The sequence below is a fragment of the Eleutherodactylus coqui genome, chromosome 8 (assembly GCF_035609145.1).
Source record: "Eleutherodactylus coqui strain aEleCoq1 chromosome 8, aEleCoq1.hap1, whole genome shotgun sequence".
Lineage (NCBI taxonomy): Eukaryota > Metazoa > Chordata > Amphibia > Anura > Eleutherodactylidae > Eleutherodactylus > Eleutherodactylus coqui.
Genome location: NC_089844.1, coordinates 118,304,171 through 118,326,872, shown reverse-complemented (window position 1 = coordinate 118,326,872; position 22,702 = coordinate 118,304,171). Strand labels below are relative to the sequence as shown.

The window sequence follows — 22,702 nt, the reverse complement described above, 5'->3', positions numbered from 1 at the left end:
TGTCCACTTCTGTTTTTGGTGTGCCGCCCGCGACCCCTGTGGCGCCGCCGGCCGTTTGTGACCGGCGCCCACGGTTTTGTGTTTTGCCCCCCCGGGTTTTGTGTTTTGCTGCCTGCTGCACCTGTGTGCCACCCGCGGCTCCTGTGGGACTCTCTGCGGTTCCGGCTGCCCGCACGGATCTTGGTGCGATCCGTTGTGCCGCCTGCGACTTCTTCTGCGCCGCCCGCGGCTCCGGTTGGGTCGCCTGCGGCTTGTCGTTCGCCGCCCACGGCCTCGGTCTGGCCTGGCTGAGATGGGGTCGCCTGCGGCTTGTGGCGCGGGACGCTCGGCCGGGCGGCTAAGGCTTGGGACTTCTGTGCATGGGGGATGTGGTCCCGCCGCGTGGTCCTCGCTCGGTCCAGGCGCGCAGTCGCTCCTTGGACTGGTGCCGCGCTGTTCACGGCTGCGCTCAACAGTAGCTCAGTGGGGTACACAGCCACGTGAGAGCTTCACTAACTGTAGCTCCCCGGTTGCCCATCCTGCAGTGCCGGATATCACGCAGACAGGGGTGGCCGGAGCCACATATAAGTGCGCTCTCGCTATGATACGAGATTACACCCAGTCGGAGAATATCACGTCTTGCGGCAACAGTGTGCGTACCCTGTCAGCATTATTCCAGGCTGCCTGAGACCTGTGGTACCTTCCATACCGGAAGGAGTATGTGCTCAGGGAATTCTCCGAACTCGTCGCTCCTCGTGTATGCTCCAGTCCGGGTCGAGCCATCCCTATTGTCAGGCTCTCCGGGTGCCTCTCCTGCAGTTCCATGCAGCCAGGCGTACTGCGGTGTCTGAGTCCAGGATGACTCGCGAAGAGGGGTGGCCAGAGCCACGTGCTTGTGCGCTCTCGCTGCAGGATGAGATTTACATCCAGTCGTCTTACAAACGAGGGCTTGAACTGATGGTCAGCAGTGCTCCAGGCTTGCGGACACCTATGGTACCTTCCTTCCGGAAGTTCTGAACACATCTCTCTCCAGCTCTGGTCTGGATTGGGTTGAATCCTCCTTAGCGGTAGCTCTCCGTACCCCTCCCGCACTCCCCTGCTGGCAGTAGAATATCTCGCTTTACAGGCAATGTTACTCAAGCCAACGGTCAGCCATACTCCGGCCTCGATGGGACCGGTGGTACCTTCCATACTGGAAAGAGTACTTGCACGGGAATACCCTGCATGCATAGCTCCTCACGCCGGACCAGATTGAGCCGGCCTAACAGCTAGATACACTGTCATTGCTCGCCTGCAGTTACCTGCACCTAGTCTACCGCAGTGGAGCCACGTACTACGTGCGCTCACTACATTTGGGATCCACATAGAATGAGTCTCGTCCGAGAAGATTGTCAAACGGCCTGTTGACTTTTCTCCAGCCTTGCTGAGACCTGTTGTACCTTCCAGCTGGAAAGAATACTATTCATAGGAACTCAGCAAACACATCGCGCCTCCTCCCCGCTCTACAGCGGGTTAGCTTGAGCAACGGACCTTTACCTAACGGATATCTCTCCCGCAATGACCACCTGCAGTTCTTGCAGGCAACCTTACTGAAATCTCCGATAATAGGAGAGCCGCAGGCTGGAGCCGTCCTCAACCGCATACTGTGTGCGCTCTCGCCACAGACGACAGGGACGTTCCAGTCAGAGCACCTCGTCCTTCCCACAGCCCAGTCTAGGTATAGTGGCGATTCTGGGTCCCAACTTCGACAGCGAGATGGGGAGATATAGATACATCTAGAAAACCCCTCCGGTCAGATCTATGACATGCTTACCTGCTGTGAGCCGCTCCCTTGCAGGCGGTCTCTGAACTGCAAGTCACTTTGGGTTTTTTCAAGCAATCTGGATGGCTAGCTCTATCAGCCACTTACGTTCGGACATGGATAGCCTACAGCCATGGCACCGGTTGAGACAGAGCGCCCTGCTGCCCCTGATGGGTGCAGAACAGCCCACGTTTCCCCTATATTGTGGATGGGCAGATGCAGGCCATAAGCAGAACTCTTAAGTCAGAGCAGTCTCTAATTTAGCTACTTGAACATTCGCCACGGAATGTATAAGGAAGTTAACACGTCCAACGGAGTTTAGTTGGATGGATCCAGGAACACGCTGTGATCCTCCTGCGATCTGCCTGCATTATTGCTTGCAGGAGACCGTGAGACATGCTAGGCTTCTACTGTCGGCAATCCTTGGGGGTTGTCCCTTTCTACTACTGAGGCTACCTCAAAAGGGACCATCGAGATTCCTGTACCGGTGTGCCCTTGCTGTGCAGCCAACTTCTTGTGGCTAGTGGTTCATGCGGTTGCACCGATAGGTTGGTACAGGCCCAACCCTAGTTAACTAACCCGTCAGTCCCTATCCAAGGCTAGACTTCGTCGGAAGCAGAAGATTCCATGCAAGGGGTGCATGCTGTGGACATTAACACAGGATTATGGGGTTGAAGGATCTTTTGGCATGAGTCCTTTTCGCTCTACAGCTAACCAAGTAGTCGACGGCATGGCTGGGGACGTACGGATACGCGGCAGTAGAGCCAGGCTGTGCTTCAGGTATGCGGCCCGGGTCCAGAGTTCAGACCTTGGGTCCTGAGTCCCCCACATTCTGCTGGTAGTCAGCTGCAAGAATGACCCCTTCAAGATAGTCAAAAGGTAACCAGGAACCTTTCGTCGCAAGTTCTGTTCAGCGATGATCAACACGGGACTTCAACCAGAAGCGGTTATGGATGCCGCTGGTACCAGGATCCACTTCAATGAAATTTCAGGTGGGCACCTTTCTCGTTAGTGCCTCGTTCCGAGGAACGCTCTGGTGGCAAGTGGTCGTGGTCTGACTATGCAAGAGTACCTCTCTCAGGTAGCATTCTTCAGTCACGCTGGCGTGCTGCTGGTAATCTCGGCAAACCCAAGGGGACTCCTTGCACTGGCTCTGCTCACAGCAGTACAGGGTTACAGTGCTATACAGTTATAGTCTCAGGCCGTGCAACGGCTCATAGTACTCGGACGACGGGTGCCTCATCGGAAGCTCATCAGTAGTTTTTTTTTCCTGCAGGATGCATGGGGCAGTTACTTGGGCCCCTTTATGCTCTGTCTCTGAGCATGCTGTATGCCTAGGCATCCGTTAACGTTAGTTGCAGTTAAGGAGCGGATTTGCTTCCTTACACATGCGACTTCTTATATTTTCCCGGCTCCTTGGGTACTGCTTTAGAACGTCCCACGGTCTTTGCTGTGTCCCCCAATGATAACAGACGAGAAAACTAGATTTTGGAAGAACTTACCGTAAAATCTCTTTCTCGTCTTGTTCATTGGGGACACAGCACCCACCCAGGCTGCTATTAGGACTGTAACGTATACTCCTCTTGTTTGGAGGATCCTTGGTGTGGTCGCACACGGTGCTGGAATGAGTTACAGTTCGTAAGTATTGTTATTATCTATTATTGTTATATCCTACTGGCTGCTCCTACTGCTTGCATACAAACTGAGCTAGCATGCTGCTTGCAGGAGGGGTATAGCTAGTGGGAGGAGTTAACACTTTTATGCTTAGTGTCACCTCCTAGTGGCAGAAGCTATACCCAAGGTCTTTGCTGTGTCCCCCAATGAACAAGACAAGAAAGAGATTTTATGGTAAGTTCTTACAAATCCAAGTTTTTTTTTTTATTTCTCCTTTTTTTTTTGCACGGGATAAGTTGTATTTTTTTCAATAGTACCATTTAAAGGACTGTTTGATTTATTGGAAAAAGTTTAGCAATTTTTAAGTGGAGTGAAACTGGAAAAAGAACACAATTGCGCCATTTGTTTTTGTCTGTTTTACGGCGTTCAACTTGCAGTAAAAATGACATGTTATTTTTATTCTGTGGCTTAGTACAATAATGGAGATAACAAATTTATATACTTTTTTTTATGTAGTGATGCTTAAAAAAATACCTTTTAGAAAGAAATTGCTTTCCGTCGGCATTTTTTCTCCCACCTAAACTTTTTTTTTTGTCGGGAGCTTTTGCGAGTCCTCATTTTTTAATTTTTTTTGAGGGGGGGTGACCTGTAATTTTTACTTATAACATTTTGGGGTACATTTGCTATTTTTATCGTTTATTATTTAAGTTTTTTCTTAGAGACAGGGAAACCAAAAAAGTGCAGTTCTTGCGTTGCGTATTTAATTTTTTCGACAGTGTGCATTGAGGGATTAATTATGTGATCTTTTAATAATATGGACTTTTATTGATGCAGTGAAACCAGGTTTTTAAATTCTTTTTTTTTTTTTATGTAATGACTGGGAAAAGGTTTTTTTCTTTTTATGTTTTGTTTTTTAACTTTTTTAATATTTTTTTCTTTTTCATAATAATTTAAGAAAAAAAAATATATATATATATTTTTTTTACATTTTTCTTTAGTCCCCAAAGGGAACTAGAACTTGAGATCAGACATACAGTATAATGCAATACTTTACTATTGCATGATGTATTCTGACCAGCAATCTATCAAGAAATGGTACAGGCACATCTTGATAGGCAATCATTCACAGCAGCCTTGGGGTCCTTCAGAAGGCCCCTAGCTGCCATGATACTTGCACTTCTCCCTGCAATCTCATGAGATACACTGATGCCAGAGTTGTCTAGTAAATTTTTGTTCCCCTCTCCCCGTGCAGGCTTCCGTGCTGGCTCAAGAGTCAGGAAACAATAGCGGTCAGCTGAATGAGTGGTCACCCGACAGCCATTGGCAATGTGTGGGCAGGCTTAGTGTATAGATCGGCAGTGTGTAACGTAACCTTCTAATTAATCCCTACACTACTGACGTGACTCCATTGTAACAAGGGGACTTCCCAGGTAATATCTATATGACTTTTGCAGGAGAGAGATCCAACGTGAAGATGCTGTTGGCCACAATCCCATTGAAGACGCTCTAGCTGCTCTGAACCTGGCTCAGTATTTTATTGAGCATGGGCCAGAAAAGGTGCGTCCTCTTATACTGATGTAATTCCTGACTTGTGCGAGGCGTCTGTCCCTACATGTTATGTCATTTATTTCTACTTTTTTCTAGATTGCAGATATTAAATTACAGAACTTTTTTCTAAGTGCAAATAACATGAAGAGTAGACCAGACAATCCTGATCCAACCTCTGAGCTTGAACAGAATGGGTTACTTCATCCGTTGCCGTCAGATGGGCTTAGGTAAGATCTGCTCTTTGGGAAGACCTGCTCTGTCTGCATAACAGCGATCGGCCATTGATTTCAGTGGGCCACAAGTAATACTCTATTTCCCCATGCGGTAGCGCTGCAGCGGAATTGAACACTTGATGCCGATCTCCACCAGGTGTTACCGCTGATCACTGGGGATGTAAGCCAAGCAACACTTTGTGATTTGCTTACTTTTGGAGGTGTCTTCTTAACATAAAAGGATTGACAAATAACAGAGCACTCTTTACGCTTTATTAGTCCATTTATGTGTCACTTTATATATACAATATATCATTTCACAGTTTTCTAGACGAGCTGGAAAAAGCGGACCGGAAGATTGCTTATGTCTCCAGAGATGAATTGAGGGACCCTGTGCCTTCAAAGCAGTTTGAGAACTTGTTGTGTGCTTCAAATGATGAAGTGAGTATGAGGACCTTCTGCACTGTTGAAGGGTTACTCTACAGAATCTTTAAATGTAATCCTTCCACTAACAGCCGTTTTTCAGCTTTTTGTTTTTCATTTTGGCATTACAAGAGCTATAATTAAATAATTTTATTTTTCCGTCAACGTAGCCTTATGAGGCTTGTTTTTTAAAAGGCGAGTATGCTTTTACTGGCAATATGTATTTTTGTTCTTCGACAGCATTCACCGTGTGAGATCAGTAATGCAATATTTGTGTAGTTCAGACGTTTTGTATGCAATGATGACAGATATGTGTGCGGTTTTTTTTTAAATTCTTTTGCTCCTTTTGTGAGGAAAATTGCAAAAATTATTTTTTGAATACTAATATTTTAGTTTTTTTTTAATTTTAATATTACATGATTTTTTCCCCCATCAGGGAATATGAATTTGTAATTTAATTCCATATAATATAGTATTTTTAATCTTTACATATAAAGTCCTGGCATAGGCAGGGCTTGATATGGTTAAATTCATGGCAGCCCTGCGAGCCTTCACTAGACCCAGGGCTACCATGGCAACCATCAGCACCCTGCAATTGCATCACAGAGGTCCGATGGGAGTCGGACAGGGGACACCCCCAGGATTGACAATGCATGTAAGCTGTCAAACAGCCCTAATCAGAACTGGCTCCAATCACGGCTGCTTGCAGCAGGTGTTATCTGACATAGACAGCTGGTACCATCTGAGTAGGCATTGCCCACTGCATGCCCACCCCGCATCTCTGTGATGAACATGTACGTCACAAAGGAAAAAGGGTTAAGATGGGGCCTGAAAAGGTCAGTAGTGTACAAATGTAATACATAGTATAAATATGATATGAAGTTTTACATTTGGCTTTCAGAGAATGCTGGGAGTTATAATGTTAGTACTATGAAGGTTTCTGTATATTTCTTCAGCTCTAACTATAATGCAATTTTCCTTATAGATCCTGGAAAAAGCGTGCAGCGTCACCCCCCGGTCTCCATTCACTATTGTTAAGTTTCAGCACGGACACTTTTTCAGTAAATGCCATACAGACGCCAATGAGAAGGTAAGTTCTTATTCCACAGTTTAATAAAGAAAGGGATATATTGTGTGTATTATATACATCATTCATGCTAACATAAACCCCTTATCGCCCCAGGATGTATATGGGTACTTCTGAAGGCCCGCAGGTCTGCCATGGATTTCTTTCTATTAATATGACCTTGTGGCCTATCTTAATAAAATGTCTACAGAAATACCATGTACTGCAATACTAAAATATTGCAGTATATGTTATAAGCAAACAAATGATCGCAAGTTCAAGTCCCGTATGCGTTCGGCTCCTGAGCCCACTTCATACCCACCCCGCATCTTTTGTGACGTACATGTACGTCACAGAGAAGGAAGGGGTTAAGATGGAGCCTGAGATGGTCAATGGTGTACAAATGTAATACATATATGGTATAAGCAATAGAGTTGAGCGAACATACTCTGTCGAGCTTGATTATCGTTCGAGTATTAGCGTACTCGATGGTGCTCGTTACTGGAACGAGCATCAAGCTGAGTTCGACCCCGAGAGAGAGTGAGTGAGTGAGCGAGACCGAGAAAGAAAAAAGCCCACATACAAAAATTCTCGAGTCTCCCTTTTTAGTCAATGGGGTTTGTTACTCGAGTAGAGCTCTCGAATTTTACGAAAAGCTCGAATAATGTGGATCCGAGCATTTCGGTGCTCACTCATTTCTAATAAGCAATCAAACAATTGCAAGTTCAAGTCCTCTGTGGGTAATTTTAAAAATATAAAAAGAAGTGTGAAAAAAGTTTATCATTGTAAAAAAATTAATTATATTAAAAGTTTAAAAAGGCACCTTTTCCCATATTTATAATAAAATGTTTTAAAAATCATGTTTGGTATTGCCACATCCATAAAAGTTGTATCTAGCAAAATAACGCATTATTTATTCTGCATGGTGAATGTCATCAGAAAAAAATACACAACTCCAGAATTGCACTTCTTTGGTTACCCTGCCTCCAAGAAATAATGTAATAAGAAGCGATTCAAAAAAGTCGTACGTACTACAAAAAAATACCAACATAAACCAGAGGTCATCACGCTAAAAACGAGCCCTCACACTACCCCATCAAAAAAAAAGTATGGCGGTCAGAAGATTGTACTGACCCACAGAATAAAGTCATCATGTCTTTTTTGCCTCAGTGTGTACGCCGTAAAAATAAGATCCCCTCCCCAAAGATGGCGGAATTTAATTTTGTTTCCATTTAACTACACTTTTTGAAAGTTTTTCAGTACATTATATGGTACATTAAATAGTACCATTGAAAAATACAACTCGTCCCGCAAAAAACAAGCCCTCATACAGTGACGTCAATGGAAGAATAAGAATTGTGATTTTGTAAAAGTGGGGCGAGGAAACCAAAAATGGGAGAAAAAGGTCCGTAAGGGATAGTGGTTAATATTATTTAAAGAAAATCTGTTGTGGCAGACAAAACGTCCGCCATACTGTAGCATCAATGATGTTTACCCTATAGATGGAAATTAATGAAGTTCCCAGGATTTAAAAAATGGGTCTGCTTTTTCCAGAAACTGCGTCACACTTGCTCATGGGCCGTGCCAGGTATTGCTCATTCCTCATTCAAGTGAATTTGGCTGAGCTGCAATACCAGCCCATATACACAGCCCATGGACAACAGTGGTGCTTTTTTTTGGAAAAGGCATAGCCTTTTTTCTAAATGTGAACAAGGTGTGGGGTTCCCGTTAGCAGGACCCTTCTCACTATTCTAACAAATGTAGTCCAGAAAAGGGCCCAAGGGAGAACTCAGAAGGGCTTTTATTTTTCATTAAGAACATTTACCCTTATCCATAGGATGGAATAAATGTTTAATTGCTGCGGGACTGACCGGCACACTCAAATGTCCCATGTGAGTGGAGCGGCAGTGCCAATGCATGACCACTTCTCTATTCACCTCTATGGGATGGAGAGAGATTGCCTAGTATATCCATCTGTTCCACCACCACTCAATTTACATGGGGCATTTGGGTGCACCATACCCAGGATCCCTGTGAATCTCATCGATCGAACCCTCACAGATCGGATATTTATTCCCTATAATGTAAATAGGAAATAATGTCTGTAACGTGAAGTGCTGCATATATTTCTTTAATTCTGCAAATAGGAAGATGGAACAATGCAGCACCTCCTATTGGAAGGCAGCATTCCTGCAAGTCAATGTCAGACCTTTTGACCAGCCCTGTAACAATAATTCAGCAGATAAGCCAAAAACTGGGCTGACATGAACGTAAGATTAACGTAGCATGTTATATTTTGCCAGGTATTACGCGTGAGAGAGCCCATTGTTCTCTATGGGTATTGCGAAGCGTCAGCACAGGAAATTTAACCAAAAAAGAAAAAAACACAGGAAGACTGCGCATAACAGCATGCATGAGATACGCTGTTGTGTATAGTACAATACTGCTGCCGTACCCGGCGATAGGCCAGCTCACCGGCTGCTCCACAGCAGTGGAGCCCTATGTTACTCACGCAGCGTTTTACGCAAATGGCCATGTGAGCTCGGCTCAAGTCAGAGTCTTCAGCAGAAGAAAAAGATAAACTATACACAGAATGATAGCTTTGGGGTTTTCACCCCTTATGAGTGGCTGGTTGGGTGAGAAGCCTATGATGTAAGTCAGGAAGGGTAATGTTTCTCCTTAGGAAGAGCACCTAGTAAGTTTGAGGAGACTTATAGAGCCATGCATGCTTCTATGGGAGATTTATACAAATAGTAAGCTGGAACAATAACTCTACAGCACCACCTATTGGGAGACAGTATTCCTGCAAGTCAATGGCTGACCTTGTAACAATGACTGGGATTCTAAGCCGAAGCCAGAGTCTTCTGCAGTAGGAACAGATAACCATTTACAGACAGCTGTTTCAGGGTTTACATTTAATTATGTACGTTGCTGGCATCAAAAACAATAAGAGTGCATGTCTTACACAGACACGGAAAGGTTTTCAGGAGCCCCTTGGCTTTAGAGAGTAGTAGACCTGTTCTAATTAAGGCAATGTCAGAATTCCAAAAAAAAAGCACTTATGTGCAAAAAGCTACAGAATACAACTGTGTACATATAGTATAAAATAGATGTAACTGCATGCATGTGCCACCACACCTTCTGTCTGCCCATGTAATATTCAAAGGCATAGATGGTGCACCTCCATATGGCCTCACCTAGAGTACACCGCTATGTGCCAATATTCTATACTCTCATGGTGCTTCATCATATACCACAATACAGATCGTACTCGCCTCTCTGTAGCCCATCCTGTCTCTCTTTTTGTTTGTCTTTTTGTGGTCGTCATAAGTGAATAAAATAATTGCCCATGATGCACCAGCCATGGATAAATCACTATTCTATCTACAGTGTCTTTCTGAGAGTAACAAAAAAATGGAGGCAAGGAATGTGTATATAGTAAAGAAATAAATTCTCTTCTCTCAGAGGAACCCCTCTCCCCACACCCGCCCTAGTCTCCTCTGCTTTGTTCCTGACAGAAGCTGTAGCGATCAGGTGCCAATCATTGTACATGTGACTGCTCGGCCAATCACTGGCTGTAGTGGTCATATACTGTTCATGGCAGTATTGGTGCTGGAACCCCTGATTGGCTAAGCAGTCATGTGTACGATGAACAGCAGTGACCGCGGCAGCTTCTACCAGGGCACCTGTGGTAGACTGGGTGGGGGACACCTCTGAGAGGTAAGCACACCTTATTTATTTTACCCATTACATGCATTTTTTTTCCTACACGGAAAACCCCTTTTAATACGTGCTCATTTTTGCATTAAGGTAGCCTGTAAGTTTACAGAAATGATGACTGTATTTGCGGGACCTTTCAAGAGTGGAGTGTGCCTGAAGTCTGTGAAGATGCACTTTGAAAGTTGTGGACCTATTCACTCACTGAGCACTGTATCAGAAACTTGTCAGGTGAGCACAGTCCATGCAAACAATATAAAACTCTGCTTGGTTTTATAGCTTCTACTTTTATATTTGTGTGTGTATAGTAATAACCGTGTTATAGGCTCTAATGTAAAATGAAGTTGACCAATGCAGAAAACCTCTAAAGTTTAGGCTCAACTTCTGGTTCATTCTGTATTCTGGCCTCTGTTTAGGGTAAATTCACCAGGTGGCAGTTTTTTTTGCAACTGTCCTCTTCAGCTGAATTAGGGGTTTGCAGAAAACAATGAACCCGCTGCAGACACAGGACCATTCATATGTATGGAACAGATTTTCAGTTGCAGAAATCTATGCAACAAATCTGCCCCATATGAACACATCCTTTTAGTCCAGAGCTGCATTCAAAGTTCTGCTGGCTGCTATTGCAAGACTAGTGGCGGGTTTGTCAGCACACAAGTCAAACACCTTAGCTGCAATTCATGCAAAATGCTCTCTGCAATTTGGAAAGAGGTCGTAGCAGTGATCTATTCCCCTAAATGCAAAGGCAGCTCTGTACAGACCCTGAACAAGCAGGGAATGCTGAGAGATGTGAACTCAGAGGACAGCAGATTTCTGAAATGTCCATACTGTCAGCATAAGGATAATGTAGAATTATTACTTAGTGTTATTTATCTTTGCCTGTACAGCCGTATATCTGCATTACATACAGTGTCCTAGAAGGTGCGCAACTCGCTGTGGAACTTCTAAACGGTTCGTGTATTGATGGATGCCATATTAAGGTAGGTAACGATAGAGATGTCATTGAGGACTTCCTGAGCCCTACGGTGAGATCTAAATTGTCTTAATATGGAGCTGTGCCTCGCTTCTGTCATTTTTTGTTGAACAGGTTCAGAGGATGATAACAAGGAGGACCCTCGACTACGAGGATATATTCAAGGAGATGGAAGAAGATCCAGAAAATAAAAACACAATCTATGTCTCTGGATTTACAAAACCCTTGACAGAGGAATTTCTTCAAGAGCAGTTGAACCATTTTAAGGAAATGAAATCTATATTTGTGCCGACAAATCCAAAGGGGCAGCAGTGTGTAAAGTACTGTTACCTAAGTACGTACATGTAGTCTGAAAGTACAGAAGGGCAGTAATCTCTAGTTCTATATCAGAGACCTGGCTATAGTAAATACTTGTATTTCCCATCAAATAACAATTGTGGAACGTCTTTTCTTAGAACTCTCCATTGCACTGTTCCTCTGTTTTTCCTCCTGGAAATAAATAAATAAATTGACAACTAGGTGTGACCTTTCCCTTTCTCAAGCAGCATGGAAATCTGTTAGATGTCGGTTCCATCTCTGAGACCCACACCTATGTCTAGTTTGGTCCTCATTGAATATGGTGGTTAGGACTTACAAGATAGCAAAACCCACTTAGCTGTTTCCATAAGTCCTATAGAAGTCAAGGGGAGTTACAGAAACAGCATAACACAGCAAGCTACGCTGTTTCTGCAGCTTCCAGGTTTCGGAAATAGCATAGCTTGCTGTACTACAGTGTTTCTCTAGCTCCCATTGACTTCAGTGTGTAGTTATTGCTCTGCTTTACACATGGCAGCATATGAGGTCTTTTAGATCCAAGCAGGGGCATACCTAAAGACTCACGAGCACTGGTGTAAAAGGTCATCTAAATCTCCCACCCCCACCCGACCTACTCTCTCTGGCCTAGCTTATTGGCCCAGTCGTAGTTGGGACCCTTGTGACCCCTATTGCTATGCCACTGGATTCAAGCCTGCTGTAGATTTTGTTAAATGTAAAAAAAAACTATATATAGAATATAGTAACCATTAACTAAAGCATATGTAACTGATGATGTCACCTCCTAATAAATATGTAATTAATTTGGTTTTACAGTATTTAAGTGTAATTATGAATATAATGTATTGAATTGCACTGGTTTGCGAGCTGTAGCTCTCAACTTCTGCAAGCTGTCCTTCATAGTCACAGAAATTAATTGCTAGAATGCTACAACTATATAGTCTCCAGTTGGATGTAAGATTACTTGGTTCACTTAAAGCGGTATTCCCATCTCGGCTTTTCATGGATGAAATTGGAAAACCTTGCCCTCTGTTTCTAACCACCTGTTGGAAATAGCCGTGTGCTGCAGCGCAGCGCTGTCTGCTTAGCTCCCGTTAAAGTGAATGAAAGCTAAGAAAACCGCATAACACAGCTCGCTATTCTGTTTCCATAACTCCCTGAGTTACCTAAACAGTGTAATGTGCTTTGCTATGTTGTTTCTTTAGCTCCCATTCACTTCAATGGGAGATATGCAAACAACACTGCACTGAAGCACTCGATTGTTCTTGTAGTTACTAGCCGGGTGGCCACTAACTATAACAGTGAATTCCCATCTCTGTTAAGAAAAGCCTAGATAGCAATACCCCTTTAAAGATGACCTATCACTTGATAAATTCAGATGGGCTGGCTGCATGGGGTGGCCACCCTGACTTTATGAAATATTTTTCTTTTCATATTTGCCCATCTTTGCCTGGAAGGGATCTTCTTAGTTCCAGTTCCTGATTCTTTCAATATGTCAGGTGCCCACCACTAGCTCTCAATGCGTGACGTGGGACTTTTAGTCAAGTTCAACTTCATCCATTCATAGTGAGCGGTGGGGACTACCCACTTGATGCGTTAAAGGGGTATTCCCATCTCAGGAATCCTATTTCAATGTGTTAGAAATCACAGAACAATGCACTCACCCATAAGATGTTTATTTCCAAAATGCTCCGTTCTCCAGATATTGCAGATATTGATTCCTCTTCCCTCTGGTTCTTTCCTCCTCCTAGTCAGGTAAACCAACCACCTCTTAAATGGAAAAAAACAGCAGAGGCGGCGGGGCTTGCACGCTTCTTTCCTCTGAATCTGATGGCCAGGAGAGTATGCGCACTAGCTTTTGCCCTGGCCACCAGTGAGTACATTATTTAGCAATTTTGAAATAGAACTCCCAAGATGGGAATATGCCTTTAAGTGCTGGGAGCCGGACCTAAAAAGAGGGGAGTGAGAAAAAAGTAACCCAGGGATAGAATCAGTTGAGCCGTGGCTAAGGAGCCATGCAGCCAACCCCACTAACTTCATCCAGGGACAGGTCCTCTTTAATAAGAGTCTACTACAGAGCACAAGTATATAAGAAGTATCTAAACATATCAAAGTTTAGATTTTGTTTAATATTTTGGTCTGATTGTGTTATGTTCGCACAGAATTTCACAGCCCTGATGCCGCCGCCACAGCTGTTGAACGTATACGGACACACGGCGGACTGAGGAGCATGAAAGCGGTGACCTCCAGTCACTTACATCGGTGGCTACAAGCTGCTGTGACCTGTATTCCCCCACACCAAGAATGTAACGAAGCTGTGCCTCAGGTAAGACATGCAAGTCCGCTCTTAGATTGAAATTCTCCTGTGTGTTTTGGTTAGTATGAGCATCCAAAGCATTGAGTATTATCAGGGTTGAAGCTGGTGTAGTGAAGGCCAATGAGACAAGATAAAACTAAGATGATGAGTGTAAAGCAGAACTCCAAGAACAGCTGTACTGTAGTAATGTCCGTGTCTACATCAATGTCAAGGAGGCAGTTTCTTCTACATCACGAACAGGAAAGGAGTGCTATCTGTGCCAACATGATTTACAAGGAGGCAGTACTAGCAGTGCCAACATAATTTACAGGTAGGATGTACTGTCTGTGTTTGTGATTTACAGGGAGGCAGTACTAGCTGTGCCAAAAGTATTTACAGGTAGGAAGTACTGTCTGCGTTCGTGATTTATAGGGAGGCAGTACTAGCTGTGCTAACATTATTTACAGGTTGGAAGTACTGTATGTGTCGTGATTTACAGGGAGTCAGTATTATTTATGCCAACATTATTTACGGGTCGGAAATACTGTCCATATTTATCATGTACAGGGAGGCAGTACTAGCTGTGCCAACATTATTTACAGGTAGGAAGTACTGTCCCTATTTATTATGTACAAGGAGGCAGTACTAGCTGTGCCAACATTATTTACAGGTACGAAGTACTGTCTGTGTTCGTGATTTACAGAGAGGTAGTACTAGCTGTGCCAACATTATTTACAGGTACGAAGTACTGTCTGTTCCAACATTATTTACAGGTACGAAGTAGTGTCTGTTCATGATTTACAGGAAGGCAGTACTAGCTGTGCCAACATTATTATTTACAGGTTGGAAGTACTGTCTGCATTCGTGATTTAAAGGGAGGCAGTATTAGCTTTGCCAACATTATTAACCGGTTGGAAGTACTGTCTGTGTTCGTGATTTACAGGGAGGCAGTACCAGCTGTGCCAACATTATTTACCGGTAGGAAGTACTGTCCGTATTTATCATGTACAGGGAGGTAGTACTAGCTGTGCCAACATTATTTACAGGTAGGACGCGTACTGTCTGTATTCATGATTTATAGGGAGGCAGTACTAGTTGTGCCAGTAGGATTCCTAGGGAGGCAGTATTATCTACAACATTTACAATGATGCAGTACTATTTGTGCCCACATTATTTACAGAGAGATAGGGTGGCAATACTATCTGTATCGACATAATATACAAGGTGGCAATACCATCTGTAGCTATGCAATTTATAGGGTGGCATCATTTTCTGTATGCACATAATTTACAGGTTGGCAGTACTATGTGTAGCTACATAATGTACAGGTTGGCAGTATTGCTAGCCTGTACATTATGTAGATACACATAGTACTGCCAACCTGTACATTATGTAGCTACATATAGTACTATGTGTATCTACATACTGTACAGGGCGGCAGCACTGTGTGTATATACATATTGTACAGGGTGGCAGTACTATGTGTATGTACATACTATACAGGGTGGTAGTACTATGTGTATGTACAGGTTGGCAGTACTATCTTTAGCTATGTTATGTACATGGTAGCAGTACTAACTCTATCTACATAATGTACAGGTCAGCGGTACTATCTGCAGCCGTGTTATTTACAGGGTGGCAGTACTATCTGTACTTAGAACATTTAGGCTGGGTTCACACAGGGCGGATTTGCCGCACGGAATTTCGCCGCGGCAAATCTGCTCGCGGCCGCTAATCTCGGGATTAGCCAGGCATGTGGAAGAGATTTCCGACGGGAATACGCCCTGTGTGAACCCAGCCTTACAGAAACAGATGGAGTTGCAATACTATTTGTGTCGTCATCACTTTGTAGGATTTATGATCTCCCCCAGCTCCTTGCTGTCTCATGGTCTGTTGCTATATAGGTGTGTAACATTGTAGGTGTTTCCATGTAGAACAAACTATAATACAAAAATCCAACCTTATTCCGATACACGAAGGATGGGAGATGTACAGACTTTATAACAATTTGCAGTTACTCATTTATACATCTCCAACCCAAATATCGCTGCATAACTCCTAAGATTTGCTCTGACAAACTGATAACTGTGAACTTCTGCCATTGCTTTGTTTTTACTTTTTTCCTGTTCTATTACAGTAATAGTCCCATTCTGTTCTTCTTGGTAGGAGGATCATACAGAGATAATTAAGGATCTGGACAGGAAAATGAACCAGCTTTATGAGAGCCTTCTAGAAAATACCCTGTGTGTCATCCTCTTCCCAGGAAACAATAGGTACTTAATCTGTGGGCTGTTCGCCTCATAGTCTTGAAACGGAGCACTGGAAGTATTATTAAGACTTGTTATAAGGAGCCGCGTGTGGGAGAAGCAGATCGCTGAATATAACCCATTCAGTGGGCTGTGACAGTGACGCTGCTTCTTCCAACTCTTCCTTCAAATGTATTTAAAAAAAATATTTTCTTGGTGGAAAAGTATGGGACTTGTAAAAAGCTTACAGGGAACCTGCCCATGCCCTCAATACAGAGAGATATGTCTTACTCTGAAACACTGCGGTATTTCAGAGAAGACATAGTTTAAAGGGTACCTGTCACCAAGTTGATGCTGCTTGAAGCATAGGCAGCATGAACACGGGACCCGTATGTACACTGCGCCCATGGATGTCTTATTCTGAAATGTGTGGGGATCCAGAATAAACAAACTGTGCATTTTGACTCGGAAGGGCGCTCTGAGTAACGGGAGCGGGCCGTGCCAGCTTCTTCCCTCTTGCATCATCTAAAGTGACAGCTCTCTCCCTATACACAAGCGGGGACAGAGCAGTCACTCTACATGATGTGGAAGAGGAAAACTTCTGAGTCAGACTTCAAGGTATGTTTATTCTGAAACACTGCAGTGTTTCTGAATAACATGTAGACAGGGGCAATAGGCATCCCTGTCCTGGGTTCATGCTGCCTGTGCTTCGGGCAGCATGAACCTGGGACAGGTTCCCCTTAAAAAGGAGTTATCAGGACCTCTGCAGGGTTACCAACCAGATTTTCACTTCTTTTTTTTTTCTGGACACCTTCCCCAAACATCATGGAAAATGAAATTTTTTACAGACCTATTGGAAAGCCATAATTAATCCTAAAAATGATGCTAAATGTCTACAACGCTGATAAGAACATATTAACCATATTCACTGTGAGGTATAAAATGAGAACTACAATCACAATAACTTTCACAAGCTGCTTCAGCTTCAAACAAAATCACAGAGCGGTCTAATTTTTCTCTCAGCTGTGTCATTGGACACAGCGAAGACCTTGGCTCCACCCCTTGCCACTAGGAGGCAGACACTAAGAAAAGGAAGACTTGACCCCTCCTGTAGCCCCTTAGGTAAATCTGTTTTTACACAAGCAGTAGAAGAGGAAAAAGCCCAAAGGCGAACTGCAGATATAACTCGAAAACAACATTAAACTAAAATGAAGGAGTGAAGGGGGACTCTCAGAACAGAGAAACAGCCGGATCCTTTGAAGAACGGAGACAAAAACAAGATTTTGGTATAACTTACCATAAAATCTCTTTCACGTCCTGTACATTGGAGGACACAGCTTTGAACTTGGGTATAGATTCTGCCACTAGGAGGCGACACTAGGCACAAAAAGTGTTACTCCTCCCACTAGCTATACCCCGCCTGCAGCCATCCAGCTAATTCAGTTTGTATGCAAGCAGTAGGAGCAGCCAGTAGGATACAACAACAATAGTTAATAAACAACAACAACGTTAACTTTTAAAAACTATAACTCATTGGCCATGTGCGACTGCACTGAGCCCACCCCAACTAAGAGCATATACGTTACAGTCCTAATACCAGACTGGGTGGGTGCTGTGTTCCCCAATGAACAAGAGGAGAAAGAGATTTTACGGTAAGTTATATCCAAATCTTGTTTTTTCATCTGTATCATTGGGGGACACAGCAAGACCGTGGGCCGTTCCAGAGCAGTACCCAAGGGAGCTGGAAAATATAAGAAGCCGCATATGAAACGAAGTGTAATCAGCGCTTTAACTGAGACTAACGTTAATGGATACCTAGTAGAGATGAGCGAGCACACTCGGATAAGTCAGTTACTCGAGCGAGCCTTGCTCTTCTCGAGTAACTGCATTCTTGTCCGAGCGTGCTTGGGGGGCGGGGGTTAGCGGGGGAGAGAGAGAGATCTCCTTTCCCCGCTATCCCCCGCTGCCGCCCCGAGCACGCTCGGACAAGAATGCAGGTACTCAAGAAGAGCGAGGCTCGCTCGAGTAACTGACTTATCCGAGCGTGCTCGCTCATCTCTAATACCTAGACATCCGGCATGCTCAGAGACGTAGTAGCATAAAGAGACCTGAGTAACAGCCCCGCTACCCACTGGGTCAAAGCTCTGAACAAGGAGCTCCACGATACACAAGTAACAGTTGTCACAACATGACCTGAAAAACATGATATCCCCGGCATGGTAAACACGTCCTGCCATAAAGCGGAGACATTGCGAGGATCTCACCTGGGAACTCAAGGACAGGACTTGTGTTGTTGGGAGTACCAGCAAAGATCTGGGACCAAATTCTCCCTTGACGTGGGGTCACGACACCACGTGCAGAGAGGAAATCTGCAGCCGATCGATAAAGGCTTCTCTTGATGACAGGGAAATTCTGCCCGCTAGCATCTTCTGCTTGGAAGGGAGACAAACGGGCTCAGCGACGCATGGCTCAAAAATACCATCAGTATCACCCTTTGAGCCTGTGACATGGCCACAGCATCCACCTTTGCAGAAAATCTGTGGCCCCTTGCTGACGAAGTCTAGGCTTGGAACTGGTGTCCCTCTTGGATGTCCACCAACGCAGCTCCTCCTAAAAAGTAATTGCAACAACTAGTCCAGGCACTAGAAAACAATGGGAGTGGATCTCACCGGTCTTCGTGGAAAAAAACATCCAGGGCTGGTAGGGGCGAGTGCTAAGAATTGTAATCTGTATCTGTGTATACTGTCACCCGGGCTCCTGAACTCCATCATGCAGGAAGAACATGCGCCGGAGGATCACAGCGTGCTTCAGGAACCTACTGAATAATACGCCTCCAAGACGGCGCCCTGGAAGACTAAAGACTGACCCAGGCGTTTTTTTTTTTTGAAAGAGCAAAAACTCACTCCCAGTGACTTTCATCCAAACTGGTTTCAGAGTGCCTGTGCCAGCGAGAGGACCCTGAAAAGCAAATGGCACCTGCATCATTGCTGCAAAATCCCAGCCAATATTCTCCTAATACCAAGCCCCGATTAGAAGGTGGCACGTCGGCCATAGAGCATATTGACTCTCGTAAAAATTAAGCCCTGGAAGATGCAGGACACACCGACTCTTCGGCATAACGAGGCCATTGTTGGATAAGCTTCAGGTTGAACCCTACCCCTATCCACAGCATCTGTGTATAAAGGATCCATGAAGAAAATGTTCTAGGAGCGAAGTAGGAGACTGCTCTGCTACAGAGTACTCCTCAGTCTTTCACCGAAGACATGAGTGACCCACGTCCGTATGCAGACACTTAGTTAGAACATTATTGTTCGTAAGACGAGATATTCTCTGCCAGGTGAAATCTTGTACTGCAGCGAGAGCGCACTTGGTATGTGGCTCTGGCCGGCCCCGTCCGTGTGCCATCCTGGACTCCGACACTGCAGTACATCTGGCTGCAGGGAACTGCAGAAAGGGCAACACTGGAGCTATTGACAGGCAAAGCTCATACCGGTTCGGAGCAGGTATGAGGGGCGATAAGTCCAAAGACTCCCTGTGCAAGTACTCCTTTCCCTGAGTAATGCTGACCATTAGTCTCACTACTGATGTCCGTAAGACGAGATTCTTTCCCTGGATGCACATCTCAAATCGTAGCGAGAGCACACTTGGTATGTGTCTCTGTCCACGTGTCATCCAGGATACGGACACTGCGGTAGGCTGACTGCAGAGAACTGCAGGAGGAGCAGCAGGGGAGCTACCGACAGGCAAGACTCAACCCGGTCCAGAGCAGGTATGATGAGCCATGATTCCATAGGATCCTTGTGCAAGTACTCCCTCTCCATGGAAGGTACTACAGGAGTCAGCAGGCCCAGAGTAATGTTGCACTTAGCATGTGTCTCTCCTGCAGGAGGGGCAACCGGGGGTACTAGCTGCTAGGCAAAGCTTCAACCCCCGCCAGGAACCATGCTGAGGCTAATCGCCACTTAGGAAGTGGGGAGCACCTTCAGCCACAGGACCCTCTGCGCGCAAAAGACTTGCCGCCCCAGTGCTGCAGCTGAATTGGACCATTGGTCCGGCCGGCGGCAACACCTTGCCCACCGCTATTAAGCGGCGAAAAAACACTGCGTGGTGGCAATGTACATTGAAAGAGGGTGCGGCAGCAGTAACCACATGCCGCCCAGCTACATCCACAAGGCCGTGTGCACACCTCAGCTGCCAAACTGCGCCTCACTACAGCCAGCAATAATGCCACCCACAGCTCTCATGCAGGTTTGCCTGGATGTTCCTCCTTTTCTTCTGAGGGGACCAGGCAGACAACAGAAGGTTAATTCCATTCTGTTCGCCCTCCTTGGTTGTGTTAATAGGGAGAGTTCTGCCTCCCTGTTTGCCCTAGTCCATCTGGGAAAATCAGCACTAACAGGCGAGATATCCACATCCTATGGACACTAAGCTAAAACTGAATTATCTGGATGCCTGCAGGAGGAATATAGCTAGTGGGAGGAGTTAACACTTTTTATTCTTAGTGTTGCCTCCTAGTGGCAGTAGCTATACCCAAGGTCAAAGCTGTTTCCCCCAATGATACAGACAAGAAAAAGCTTTTTCAGTGAGTAACAAAAAATTCTGTTTTCTCAGTTGTGTCATTCAACATCAGTCCCTAGGGGTGGGTCCAAAATACTGGCAAAGCGGTCAAGTTACTGCCACCTACAGAATTTTACGCCCAAGAGTCGAATCAGAAAATGCAAAAGTATGCATCCCGCAAAACTTTGTGAACGTATGACGCAAAGACCAGGTCGCAGTCTTGCAAACCTGGAAACCAGAAGTGTTATGGGACACCGCGCAGGATGCATGGACCGCACGTGTGGGGTGCGCCATGGCACGATGGGTGATGGTGGACTTGGAGACTGCAAGAAAAGGATTATGATTAGCAAATAATCCAGATTTTTGTTTTGTTTTGGACAGTGAAAAAAAGTGCTCTATTTTTACAGACTGTCGAGGAATTTACTTCTTAATCAGCTTGGCTACATTAACTGTTCTCTCCCTGTACACACATAGGGGGTATAGTGGCCTTGTAAGTTTGGAAAGTAATTTCCAACTTGGCTCCCACTAGCTTTTTACGATGTATCAGAATTACACAGGATCTGTTATGGGATACTGTATTAATCGTGTAGATGGCATCTGCAGGGAAGTAACGGGTAATAATTTGATATTCCTGTGTTGACTTGCACTATTATATGTGGTGTTCTCCTTTGAGAAAGCAAAGAATCCAATAACATTACATTAGACAGTTGCTTATATTACAAATACTTTAAAGTGGAGTAAGTGGTATTAAACCAGACCTTCAGTGTAAAGCGTTGGGGACAGCGTTGTATTCCATAATAGCCACACAATTTATAAATGCACGGATTGTGTATGTCTGTAGTTATCGGCATCACTTAGGATGCGTCCGTCCCCCTGCGCTCCATAGTGTGTTTAATGTATCACTTTCCTTCCAGCAGCAGTGGATCCCTTCCAGGACTCGGGCTGATGGGGATAAAGTGCTGACCACATCGATGAGCCACCAGCGTTTTAATCAATAGTTACTGTACAGAATGTTTTACCAGTTCTGTTATTTTATTGTAATAAATCTGCTGTCAAATGCTTTCCCCTCAGTTGTGTTAAGGAGCTCCTGCCAGCACACATCCAACTTATCCATATTCATTACTTTTACTGGGTAGCGGCCGCCATATTCCTGACATTCTTTGTGTGGAAGTGCTGGAGGCTCATCATCCATATCCATCGCCAGCATTGCCGCAGGGACGAGCTGGGTTGGCAGAGATGCTCTGCTGTTGTCACCCACTTCCTGCTTTCCCTGTTAGGTGACTCCTGAACTTATTCTGGAAGCTCCGCTTTCATTTTTTTAAAGGGATTTTACTAGGATCACATGTAATCGCAACTATTTCCCCTCGACAGTGACATCAGAATTAATGAGGCAGTGGCTGAGCATGTGCAATTGGTGCGCCATTCATTTCAATGGGGCTGACAGAACTTTTGTTTTTGTTACAGAGTGGTAGTTTAGGGTGGATACACATTAGCGTTTAATATCCATTTTGACTTTCCGTCTCTGTTCCATTTTTGGAGACGGAATTAAACAGATCAGTTTTTACCCCCATTGATTTCAATTGCATTTTTAAAAACGGAAAGCTTTTGCATTTCAAATGGACCAAATGGCGCAAGTCTGCAGAGTGTGTGTGTGTGTGTGTGTGTGTGTGTGTGTGTGTGTGTGTGTGTGTGTGTGTGTGTGTGTGTGTGTGTGTGTGTGTGTGTGTGTGTGTGTGTGTGTGTGTGTGTGTGTGTGTGTGTGTGTGTGTGTGTGTGTGTGTGTGATTTTTTTTTTATTCATTTAATCAGTCTTGATTCATTTCCTTTTGTGAAACCTCTTATCTAGTAGAAACTATCATTTGCAGAATTTCTCAGAAAGCTCGGCTCTAAGCTTTCCCTCAGTTTGCTGAATATTGTGGAGAATAAATAAAAATGAGGCGACACCGATCAGTGTGATG

The 22,702-nt window shown here is 44.6% G+C and overlaps 1 protein-coding gene across 2 annotated transcripts in view; it reads left to right on the top strand.

The window, feature by feature from the left end:
• Positions 1 to 22,314, top strand: part of REXO5 (RNA exonuclease 5) — a 36,994-nt gene extending 14,680 nt beyond the window's left edge. Inside the window, exons 11-20 of one of the 2 annotated variants that reach the window (XM_066576298.1) lie at positions 4,849 to 4,951; positions 5,039 to 5,169; positions 5,478 to 5,595; positions 6,563 to 6,667; positions 10,454 to 10,591; positions 11,248 to 11,340; positions 11,448 to 11,667; positions 13,808 to 13,971; positions 16,108 to 16,214; positions 21,662 to 22,314. In XM_066576298.1, coding sequence (XP_066432395.1) covers positions 4,849 to 4,951; positions 5,039 to 5,169; positions 5,478 to 5,595; positions 6,563 to 6,667; positions 10,454 to 10,591; positions 11,248 to 11,340; positions 11,448 to 11,667; positions 13,808 to 13,971; positions 16,108 to 16,214; positions 21,662 to 21,707 — 1,225 coding nt within the window. In that variant the 3' untranslated portion in view covers positions 21,708 to 22,314. Of the gene's footprint in view, positions 1 to 4,848; positions 4,952 to 5,038; positions 5,170 to 5,477; positions 5,596 to 6,562; positions 6,668 to 10,453; positions 10,592 to 11,247; positions 11,341 to 11,447; positions 11,668 to 13,807; positions 13,972 to 16,107; positions 16,215 to 21,658 lie in introns of both variants that reach the window. The other variant, XM_066576297.1, reaches the window with a different exon arrangement.
• Positions 22,315 to 22,702: the final 388 nt, after the last annotated feature.